Source organism: Carcharhinus amblyrhynchos, chromosome 18, assembly GCF_965287045.1.
Source record: "Carcharhinus amblyrhynchos chromosome 18, sCarAmb.v2.hapA, whole genome shotgun sequence".
NCBI lineage: Eukaryota > Metazoa > Chordata > Chondrichthyes > Carcharhiniformes > Carcharhinidae > Carcharhinus > Carcharhinus amblyrhynchos.
In genome coordinates, this window is record NC_137341.1 from 36741649 (window position 1) to 36753941 (window position 12293).

Sequence of the window (12293 nt, forward strand, 5' to 3'; positions counted from 1 at the left end):
CATGCAAGAAATAATACTCTTCACTGTACACTAATACATGTAACAGTAATAAATCAGATCAAAGAAGTATTCAAAATCATGAAGGGCCTAGGCAGAGTAAATAGGTGAAACTGTTCCCATTGGTAGAAGGATCAAGAACCAGAAATTACAGATTTAAGATAATTAAAAGAAGCAAAAGTGAGCAAATGGTTAGGGTCTGGAATGCACAAGCTGAGAGTCTGGTGGAGACAGGTTCAACCGAGGCATTCAAGAGGGAATTAGACGACTGTTTATTTTCAAATAATGTGCAGGGTTGCGAGGAACCGACAGGAAAATGTCAGTGGGAGGTGGTGGCATTGTGCTATTGTCACTGAACTTGTATTCCAGAGTAGAGACTCAGATAACACTCAGGATTGAATCCTTGGTGGAATTTAAATTCAGTAAAAATCTGAAATTAAAACTCCATTGTTTTAAAAACCCACCTCGTTCGCTAATGTCCTTTAGGAAAGGAAATCTATTGTCCTTATCTGGTCTGGCCTAAATGTGATTTGAGCAATGTGGTTGTCTCATTGGGCAAGGCACTCAGTTGTTTCAAACTATTACAAATAATTGGATTAGGAATTAAACAGGACAGATCAGTTGGCATCAACCTGCATACCAGAAACAATATCAACAAACTCAGCCTTGTTGAATCTTCAGGGCACTTATTGCAGGCATCTGGGGCTTGTGCCTAAATTGAGGCACCTATCTCAGACTAGTCAAGCAACAGCCTGATATAGTCATACTCATAGAATAATACCTTACAGACAACTGTTATCAACATCCCTAGGTATGTCTTCTCCCACAGGCAGGACAGACCCGGGAGTTGCCCTGGGAATCCTCAACATCGACTCCAGACTCCTTAAAGTCTCATTGTATCAGATCAAACGTGGGCAAGAGAACCTTTTGCTGATTGCCACATTCTGCATCCTGTCTGGCTGATGAATCAGTGCTCCTTCATATTGAACACCACTTTGAGGAAACATTGGTGGTGGCATGGATGCAAATTGTTCCCTGGTTGGGAGGTGGAGTGGTCTTCAAAGTCCAGCATTGGGAGTACCTTGGTAGCACCACTGCTGATTGAGTTGGTCGAGTCCCAAAGGGTGTCACTGTTAGATTGGGTCTTTGGCAGGTGGTGAAGGGATCAACAAGAGGGAATCTCACCCTCACCATCCTGCATCTGTCCGTTTTGGAGGACAGTTTTATGGCGACCAAGTCATGGCTTTGCATTGAAGACATCATCTATTGTTTGTATGGTATTACTACCTTGCTAAATGGGATAGATTTTGAACAGATCTAGCAACCCGAGACTGGGCATCCAGGAGGTGCTGTGAGCCATCAACGGCCGCAGAATTGTACTTCATAATCTGTAACCTCATGGCTCAGCTTATTCTCCACTCTCCCATTATCACCAACCCAAAGGATCAGTTCTGTTTACTGAGGAATGTAGGAAGGCGTTGCCATGAGCAACAACAGGCATACCTAAAAATGAGGTGTCACCATGGTGAAGCTACAAAACATGACTACTTGCAATTCAAACAGCATATACAGCAAGTAATGGACAGAGCTAAGCAATTCCACAAACAACAGATCAGATCTGAGTTCTGCAATTATAAACAACTAACTGGAGGAGGAGGCTCCATATGTATCCCTGCCCTCGATAATGGTTAGCACCTCTGCCTCACGGTACCAGGGGCACAGGTTCAGTTCCGGCCTTTGGTGACTGTGAGGAGTTTGTATGTTCTCGTGTCTGCGTGGGTTTCCTCCGGGTGCTCTGGTTTCCTCCCACACCCCAAAGATGTGCGTATTAGGTCGGTTGGCCATGCTAAATTGCCCCTTAGTGTCAGAGGAACGAGCAGGGTGAATATGTGGGAGTTATGGGGATAGACCTGGATGGGATTGTTGTTGGCGCAGGTTTGTTGGGCCGTCTTCTCCACTGTAGGGATTCTATGATTTTCGGTTTTCATGACACTGAAGTAGTGCGTTGGATGAAAGAAAATGCCATCAAACATACACACACACTGATAACACTGCCACATTGTAGAGCTTAGTTTACTGCATATCTCAAGATAAATCAAAACTCCCGTTTTATGATACAAAGACTGTAATGAACGTAGTAAATTTACTAGTTGAGGGAGATGTCGGTTGGCTGAGGATTCAGAAGTTTTATTGATTGGAAGAAGCATGCTGGGTGTGACAAAATAACCCCATCGATTTCATTAAATCTTTTCGAGCCTGTGTTTAAAACATGGACTGTGGTGATGTTTTCTGGAATATACCCCCCAGATTTTCACTGGCCCAGCAGATAACGTTCCAAAATGCTTTGCACGCTCTCTCTCAAACTGGGGTGTCAGTGGAACGACCTTAGGCAGAGCAATTTTGTTGTAACCCACCCTGAATCCATCTTCCCTTCAGTGTCTCAGTTACCGTTTCTCGATGTTGATGGGTGTGCTAGCGCACAATGTGACCTTTAGGCAGTCAAGCATAAGGATCTTTCCTCATTCCTCCCTGTCAGAACAGAGAATCTCATTTGCAGGTTAAAAAACCTTTTGCTCCGAGCCTTTCACTTTGACTGAAAGCAGCAGCGTTAATGGCTTTTCAACTTCCAATCCAATACTCCAAGAAATATAAATTGAACAAAGGAACTAAAGGCTTATAATACAATTTGAGAGATAGAAAAAGGCTTACCTTGCATGTAGATAATGTTAATTACTTGGGTAATAATCTGTGCCATGACTGACGCTCGGATTTTAACAGGGACAAAATCGTTTCCACTCGTCTTGATGCTTTTCTATTTGTGAGCTCCACATCGAATGCACAGGACTTGGTTATCGAGAAACAGTATGGGGAACGGTAATCGGGGCTCTCTAACAATTGCAACAAACATGCTTTGAAGTGGTTTGCAGTCCAGAATCCAGAATAATGTGTTCCACATCTGAAAGCCATTCAGAGCTGGGGATTTCTCATTGAAATATTGTGTTTATTTGGATCAGTTCAGTACAGATAGGGGATAGGGTAAGGCCAAGGGCTGGGAGTTGGTAAGATGCACTGTCACAGAGTCAGTGCAGACTTGTAGAAACTAGAAGCAGGAGTAGGCCATTACGCCTTTTGAGCCTGCTGAGCCATTCCTCTTGATCATGGCTGATCATCAAATTCAATAGCCTGATTTCCTCCCTTTCTCGCATATCCCATGATCCTTTTAGCCCTAAGAGCTATATCTAATTTCTTCTCGGAATCGGACAAAATTTTGATCTCAACCACATTCGATGGTAGTGAATTCCACACATTCGCCACCCTCTGCGTGAAGAAATTTCTCATCTGAGTTTTAAAAGGTTTACCCCAATATTCTCAAATTATGACCCCTAGTTACTATTGGCAACATTGTTGATGGGCCGAATGGCTTCTTCTGCATTGTAGGAATCTATGAATTGTATGATTAAATCCATGACATCCTGGTCCATTGCTCAATCACCCATAACACCCCACCTCTTTCCCAAGGCTCCTTTGCATGCAAGTGCAGGAGATGCTGTACCTGCCCTTTTGCCTCCTCTCTTCTCGCTGTCCAAGGTCCCAGACAATCCTTCCAGGTGGAAAAGCAGCTTATCCACACTCCTTCCAATTTAGTTTACAGTTTTTGTTGCTCACAGTGTTGTCACTGTACTCTGTGGGGGACCATAGTAGACTGACTGGGTGACTGATTTTGTGGAACATCTCTGTTCTGTCTGCAATGTGGCCCCAAGCTGTCAGTCATTTTAATTCTTTTCCTTGCTTCCTCTCTGACTTTTCTGTCCTTGGCTCATAGAACCATAGAAAATTACAGCTCAGAAACAGGCCTTTTGGCCCTTCTTGTCTGTGCCAAATCATTTTTTGCCTAGTCCCACTGACCTGCACTTGGACCATATCCCTCCACACCCCTCTCATCCATATACCCATCCAAGTTTTTCTTAAATGTTAAAAGTGACCCGCACTTACCACTTTATCCGGCAGCTCATTCCACACTCCCACCGCTGTCTGCGTGAAGAAGCCCCCCCTAATATTCCCTTTAAACTTTTCCCCCTTCACCCTTAACCCATGACCTCTGGTTTTTTTTTCCCCCCTGGCCTCAGTGGAAAAAGCTTGCTTGCATTCACTCTATCTATACCCATCAAAATCTTATACACCTCTATCAAATCTCCCCTCATTCTTCTACGCTCCAGGGAATAAAGTCCTAACTTATTCAATCTCTCTCTGTAACTCAGCTTCTCAAGTCCCGGCAACATCCTCGTGAACCTTCTCTATACTCTTTCAACCTTATTTACATCCTTCCTGTAACTAGGTGACCAAAACTGTACACAGTACTCTAAATTCGGCTTCACCAATGCCTTATATTACCTTACCATAACACTTCAACTTTTATACTCAAGACTCCGATTTATAAAGGCCAGTGTACCAAAAGCACTCTTTACGACCCTATCCACCTGTGACGCCACTTTTAGGGAATTCTGTACCTGTATTCCCAGATCCCTCTGTTCAACTGCACTCTTCAGAGTCCTACCATTTACCCTGCACGTTCTACTTTGGTTTGTCCTTCCAAAGTGCAGTACCTCACATTTGTCTATGCTAAATTCCATTTGCCATTTTTCCTCCTGCAATATTCCAACAAAACTCAATGCAAGCTTGAGGAACGGCACCTCACCTCTTGCTTGGGCACTTTACAGCCTTCTGGAATAAGTATTCAGTTCAACAATTTAGAGATAGTAACCTCAGTCTCATTTTATCTCATTTTTGTTGTTTTCTTTCTCGTCTTTACTGGGTTTCTTTTATTTTGCTTTCAGATGGCAAATATTGAAAATACTACCACACACATCTCCTGTAAATGTACCTTTTTATTTCTTGTCCCATTGCCACTCTCTTTGGCTTGGCACAGCAAACCTTCAGTTATTTAATCATTCCCGCCTGCTACCCTATCACAGGCCTTCCCTTTTGTTGTTCTTCCAACCATCCATCCCCAATCCACTTTCATTTGCCTATTGCATCTCTAACTGTTCACATTTCTGATGAAACATAAACTCTTGTTTTTCTCTCTCCACTGATGTTGCCTGACCTGCTGAGCATTTCCAGAATTTTCTGTTTGTAATTACCAAAAACAGAAACATGCACCTCTAAACCAGGAGCCCTTAACCCCTCTCTGCAACCCCCTCCAGCCCAATAACCCTCCAAGATCTCTGTGCTGCTCCAATTTGGGCCCCTTGCACATTCCCAGTTTTCAGTCATTCCACCAGTAGTCCCTGTACTTCAGCTGTTTAACCATAAGCTCTGGAATTCTCTACGTCTCTCCACCTCTCTCTACCCCTATCTCTCTCACTTTTAAAATTTATCTCTTTTGACCAGGCTTTTGCTCAGTATCTCCTTATGCAACTTAGTATCAGATTTTGTTGGTTATAGTTTTTGTAATGTGCCTTTGGATGTTTTATAAACTTTATATAAACGGAAGCTGCGGCTGGTGTGTGGTTGAGGGTCTTTATCCAGCTCCTACGAATAGGGTTGTGAGCGTAGCTCAGTCCATCACGCAAACCAGCCTCCCATCCATTAACTCTGTATACAACTCTCGCTGCCTTGCAAAAGCAACTAGCATAATTAAGGACTGCACACACCCCGGACATTCTCTTTTCTAGCTTCTACCATCGGGAAAAAGAAACAAAAGTCTGCGGACACTGACTCGAGAGCAACTTTTTCCCTGGTGACATCAGACTCTTGAATGGACCTAACCTGCACTAAACTGATCCTTCTCTATACCCTAGCTATGACTGCAACATTACATTCTGTACTGTCTCCTTTCCTTTTCTATGAATGTGATGTGGAGATGCCAGCAATGGACTGGAATGGGCACAGTAGGAAGTCTCACAACACCAGGTTAAAGGCAAACAGGTTTATTTGGTATCATGAGCTTCTGGAGCGCTGCTCCTTCATTAGGTGAGCGGGGGACTGATGGGGTCCACCAAAATCGACCCCATTGGTCTCGTGGCAGACACAGAGGAATCCTTCAGGCGAATGAGGCTACAGAGTTCTTCCACAAACCCCAAAAGGCCAACAGTGAGCCCAATGAGAAAACAAAAGACTCACCTGAGGAAGGAGCAGTGCTCCAAAAGCTTGTGATACCAAATAAACCCCAATGGACTTCTAACTAGCTTTGTGAGACTTATTACTGTTCTCTATGAATGGGCTGCTTTGTCTGTACAGCATGCAAGATACAATACTTTTCACTGTATACCAATACATGTGACAATAAATCAAATCAAAATTGTGTCACGGCAGGTGGGTTTTTGGGAGTCCCTAAAACTAGTCTAGCAAAATCAGCAACCTGCCAGTGGGAAAGTATAATTCTATTCCATATAGATGTAACAAGCTCCCAGTTTTTCAATAATCCCATGATCAGGGCTGCAGATTCTGGAGCCTGGATATGTCAAATGCTGATGTTGTTAAATGGAATTTGAGTGGTTAGCCTTAACTGATTCATTCTTCAAGTGTAATGTCGTTGGGTTATTTTTGTGGTGAATTCCTACAGCTATTAACAAATTTGCATATTAGTAAATGCGATTATTAATTTAGAGTGATAAATGCGAGAGGCTTGGCATTTCTTTTGCATTTGTTCGCTAATCTTAAGATTAAGGCACTAAGTGGCCTCCTTCAAGTTAATTACTTAGAGTAAGCTCTGTGGTTCAAGGGAACAGGACTTCGTAATGCGGCAGGCAAAACGGATTGTGAGAATCAGCTGCGTTAGTTTTGAAGATTTGGGGCATTAGAAGGTTAATTACAAACTCGTTTGGAATAAAACCCAAAGGTGACCAGCTGCATTAAATGCTCTTTGAAAAACATAAAACTGAGATTTATCTAGCTGTTCCTGCAAGACTGATGGGAAGAGAGCAGTGTGTTTGTACATCGCTGAACTACTGACAATAACCCACCTGTGTGTCTGAAAGTTTTACAAAAAGGCAGTGTCACTGAGACTGCTCTTGCCCAATCAAAAACTGCAATAGACCTTCAGTAAACAAAATAAGTTCGTGAACATTTACGGAAACTTGCAAGTTGAGCACATGGATTGTACAATAGATGTACAAAGGGACCATAGTGTCCTTGTTCACAATTCATTGAAGACTAGCATGAAGGTGCAGCAAGCCATTAGGAAGGCTAGTAGAATGTCAGCCTTTATCACAAGAGGATTGGCATACAGGAATAGTGAGGTCTTGCTTCAGTTGTAAAAGAGCGTGGTTAGACCGCATCTGGATTACTGTGTGCAGTTTTGGTCCCTTACAGAATCATAGAGTCCCTACGTTGCAGAAGAAGGCTATTTGGCCCATCAAACCTGCACTGACAACAATCTCACCCAGGCTCCATTTCCCTGATACTAAAGGGCAATTCAGCATGGCCATTCCACCTAACCCGCACATCTTTGAACTGAGAGGAAACCAGACCATCCGAAGGAAACCTGCGCAGACACAAGGAAAAAGTGCAAACTCCACACAGAGAGTTGCCCAAGGCTGGAATTGAACTTGGGTCTCTGGCATTGTGAGGCAGCAGTGCTAACCACTGTGCCCCCTTACCTCAGAAATGATGTTACTGCCATAGAGGGAGTACAACAAAGGTTCCTCAGACTTGTGCTGGGGATGGTGGGACTAACTTATGAAGAGAAATTGGGCAAACTGAGCCTGTTTCTCTAGAGTTTTAAAGAATGAGAGGTGGTCTCATTGAAACTTACAAAACACTTACAGGAAAAGGACTGAATAGATGCCGGTAAGATGTTTCCCTTGGTTCGGGAGTCGAGAACCAGGGGACACAATTTCAACTTGAGGGGGATGCCACCTAAGACCAAGATGAGGAGAAATTTCTTTGTTTTTTTGGTTGTGAATTTTTGGAATTCTCTGCTGTGAAGGTCATGGCAGCTCATTCATTGTGTATGTTTAAAGCAGAGGTTCATAGATTTCTGATTAACAATAATGTAAAACAGGTGTGAGGTAAAAGGCATTGAAGTGTCTGATCAGCCATGACTATGTTAAATGTTGGAGCAGGCTCGACAGGCTAAATGGCCTATTCCTGTTCCTGCTGGTGTAAAGTTAGCTGACTTTGTGGTGGAAATGAAAACGTATCTGTATTTTTTTCTGACATCAGCTGACTTGCCCCATTTTTGTTGCAGATTTTGACTTTAGTGTGCCAGGCTCAATGAAGCTTCACAATCTCATCTCCAAACTGAAGAAATGGATAAAGATTCTAGAGGCAAAAACCAAGCAGCTGCCTAAGTTTTTTCTGATTGAGGAGAAGTGTCGGTTTCTTAGTAACTTCTCTGCACAGACGGCAGACGTGGAGATCCCGGGAGAGTTCCTTATGCCTAAGCCGACACATTATTACATTAAAATCGCACGGTTAGTGGATCTTTGATATGCCTCCAGTGTTTGGTGTAATGCTATTAATTTCAGTCTCTTTTCCCGATGGTCTTCAGATTTTTTTTATGTTCTCTAGTTTCCCCTAGATGAACATAAGGAACAAGAGCAGGAGTTAGCCGTACAACTAAGAGAGAAGCCTTGGAGGTGACCTATTAGAGGCCTTCAAAACTATGAATGTGTTGGAAAGGGAAGAAGTGCAGAGAATTTTTCTGCTGTGGGAGAATACAAGTCTAGGGGCCATAAGTACAAGGTAGTTCCTGACAAATAAGAACATAAGAAATAGGAGCAGGAGTAGGCCATCCAGCCCTTCGAGCCTGCCCCGCCATTCAATAAGATCATGGCTGATCTGTCGTGGCTCAGTTCCACATTCCCGCCCTCTCCCCATACCCTTAATCCCCTCGCTTATCAAATACCCATCAACCCGCGTCTTAAAAATATTTAGCGAGGCAGCCTCCACCACCTCAACGGGCGGAGAATTCCAGAGATTCACCACCCTTTGAGTGAAGAAGTCCCTCCTCAACTGCGTTCTAAACCGCCCCCCCCTTTATCTTGAGGCTGTGCAATCCAATAAAGGTTTTTTTAAAAAGTTTATAATTTATTTATTAGTGTCACAAGTTAGCTTACAATAACAAGTTACTGTGAAAATCCCCTAGTCGCCACATTCTGGCACCTGTTCGGTTACACGGAGGGCAAATTTAGCATAGCTGATGCACCTAAACAGTAATTCTTTTGGACTATGGGAGGAAATAGGAGCACCCAGATAGTTAAATGTGATATTTCTTTACTCCACAGGTAGACAAGTCAACTCACTACCACATGTGTTTGAGACAAATGGTTTAGATTCTTTCAAAAGGAAACTAGACGGGTACATTATATAAAAGAGAGTAGAAAGATATGCATTGACAGGTTAGGCTGAACATGATGAAGCAGATCAGAAGGAGAGTGCGACCTGGACAGGATCAGTGTAAAGCAGACCGGGAGGAGTGTGCAGCAGGTCAGGATCAGTGTGAAGCAGACCGGGAGGAGTGTGCAGTAAGTCAGGATCAGTGTGAAGCAGAACCAGGAGTAGAAAGAAGGTGGTCCTGCAGTCAGAATTTGAAGAGCTAGATAGGAAATTAGCAAGCAGCTTCTCAAAAGTAGTAATTTCTGGATTCCTCCTGGCCCCACATGCAAGTGAATATAGATATAGGAGAATAAAACAGATTAACTTATGACTTGGGGGTGGGTGGTGCAGAAGAGAGGGCATTAGATTCTTGGGACATTGTGATCAGGTCTGAGGGAAATTCTTTAGTAGCAAAAATGGGAAGGCAGATTATCTGAATGGCTATGGATCGAGAAAGGGGAAAATGCAGCAAGACTTGGGTGTCCTTATACATTCATCACTCAAGGTAAGCATAGAGAGAGAATTACAGGAGTACAGAGTACAGGAGCAGGGATGTCTTGCTGCAGTTATACAGGACCTTGGCAAGAACACACCTGCAATATTGTGTGCAGATTTGGTCTCCTAACTTGGGGAGCAATGTTCTTGCTATGGAAAGAGTGCAGTAGGGATTTACCAGACTAATTCTTGAGATGGCCAGACTGAAGTATGAGGTGAGATTGAGTCAGTTAGCATTATATTTGTTGGCGCTTAGAAAAATGAAGGGGAATTTCATTCGCAACGTACAAAATTGTAACAGGACTAGACAGGGTAGATGCAGGAAGAATGTTCCTGATGGCGGGGTAGCCCAGACCCAGAAGTTGCGCTCAGGATACTCCCTAAATTCTGACCTTTCAGGACTGAGATGAGGAGAAATTTCTTCACCCGGAGAGGTGAGCCTATGGAATTCTCTACCACAGAAAGTAGTTGAGGCCAAAACATTGTATGTTTTCAAGAAGGAGTTAGATATAGCACTTGCAGCTAAGTGGATCAAGGAAATTGGCATGATTCCATGAAGAGAAAATCATGTTCAGTTGACTTGCTTAAGTTTTTTGATATGATAACAGAGAGGGTTGTTAAGGATAATACTGTTGATGTGGTGTACATGGGCTTCCAAAAAGCATTTGCCACAAGCAAAGTTGGAGCTCATGAAACGAAAGGGTCTGTAGCAACATGATTATGAAATTGCCTGAGTCGTAGGAAACACAACAATGGTTAATGAGAGCTCTCCCTACTCCTCTTTGGCACTCCCTGTCCTCACTCCCTGCCAACTGTTCGGGATTTTTTTTTTTGCTGGTGTTTTTTTTTTCTTCACGGAGGTGCATAGGGCCCTTGGGTTCAAAGTGCTCCAAGCACAGCTCCCAATCTGCACGTACAGGATAACTCCCAGGGCATGCCAGGATCTGTAGTTCCCAGCCCTTGCTTGATGATTCCTAATACTGGGTTGCAATCATTTATGATATTCTTTTAAAAAAGCTTGTTTCCCCATTTTGTCAGTGAAGCAAAATATAAGGAGTGATTTAATAGTGATGCACAAAGCCATGAGGGTTTTGACTGAGTGAATGAGGAGAAACTTGTTTCCATTGGCAGGAGGGCTAGTTTCTCAGGGGCACAGATCTGAAGTGAAAAGGACCAATAGAGGGGAGATTATTTTTCTTTAAATGCAGCCACATTGTTATAAATTGGAAATTTGTTGTCTGGAAAGGTAGAGGCAGATTTAATAACTTTCAAATTGTATCAGATAAATACTTGGAAAAGAAAATTTTGCAGGGCAATAAGGAAAGAACAGGGCGAATGAGACAAATTGGATCTGTCTTTCTAAAAGCTGACACCGGCATAATAGGCCGGATGGCTGCCTTCTGTGCTGCATCGTTCTTTCATCCAGTGCATTACTAAAACTTTCAGCACCTTGCTGTTTTTGGGTCTGAATATTGCCCTTTGTGTATCAGGTTCATGCCCAGAGTGGAGATTGTCCAGAAGCACAACACAGCAGCTCGCCGGCTTTACATCCGGGGCCACAACGGCAAAATATACCCATACCTGGTGATGAATGATGCCTGTCTAACAGAGTCCCGACGGGAAGAACGTGTTTTACAACTGCTGAGGCTCCTAAACCCTTGCCTGGAGAAAAGAAAGGAGACAACAAAGAGGCACCTATTCTTCACAGGTAGCATGTTCTGGAATGTGTCTGTTTGCGTTTACTGCCCTCCTTCAGAAATAAATGCAAAGTCGATAAAAGCAAAGGGACTATGTATATCTTCATAATTTGCAGAAATGCATGCCCATCTAGAGTGAGAATTCAGTCAGTCCTTTTGAATCCCCGTCGAATCTTAATACAATTAAAGTTCCTCTCTCTAAATTAGAGAGTGCATAGACTCATATACTGACTGCAAGATTATACCATTTAGAATACAATATTGTTCTGTTGTTCAGTTGAATGTAATTATTGTGCTCTTCTTCGACCGCAAGGTCTAATTGCTATGTAGACGCATTCCTGAAGTTAGTTGGAAGCTAATTGTGTGTATGCATTTCCTATGTTCAATTAGAAATTATTCTCTGTTGACAAACCAGACCCCACCACCTGTCACCATTTTTTTTATGTTCCTGGATCCTTGCTATCCTTCTTACTGGAATTCTTTTGATTCCTATGTCTTTGATCACACTCACAGCTGAGTTCCATTAGCTTTGAGAATGTCCTTGCCTTGAGAACCAGGTAAATGTTTGGTAATGGGCCAAGAAACAAGCAGCAAACCTTGTTTGGCAGCTGCTTTTAGCTAATGAACATGCCTCCATAAAATCTTATTTCAATCTTTAAAAGGGGAGAATGCACCACGTTAGACATTGCTTTAAGTTTTAGTACCGCAAACAAATTAATTTTGATAAAAGGTGAGCAGCCAAATGAGCACGAATAAATAATAATGTATGTAGTAACATAGTAA

General features: G+C 42.8%; 1 protein-coding gene across 6 annotated transcripts in view; it reads left to right on the plus strand.

Moving 5' to 3' along the window:
• Window positions 1–12293, plus strand: part of trrap (transformation/transcription domain-associated protein) — a 219792-nt gene that overhangs the window by 190319 nt on the left and 17180 nt on the right. For all 6 annotated transcript variants that reach the window (XM_080206827.1, XM_080206829.1, XM_080206830.1 and 3 more), the window contains 2 exons: window positions 8189–8414; window positions 11304–11521. In XM_080206827.1, coding sequence (XP_080062953.1) covers window positions 8189–8414; window positions 11304–11521 — 444 coding nt within the window. The remainder of the gene's footprint in view (window positions 1–8188; window positions 8415–11303; window positions 11522–12293) is intronic.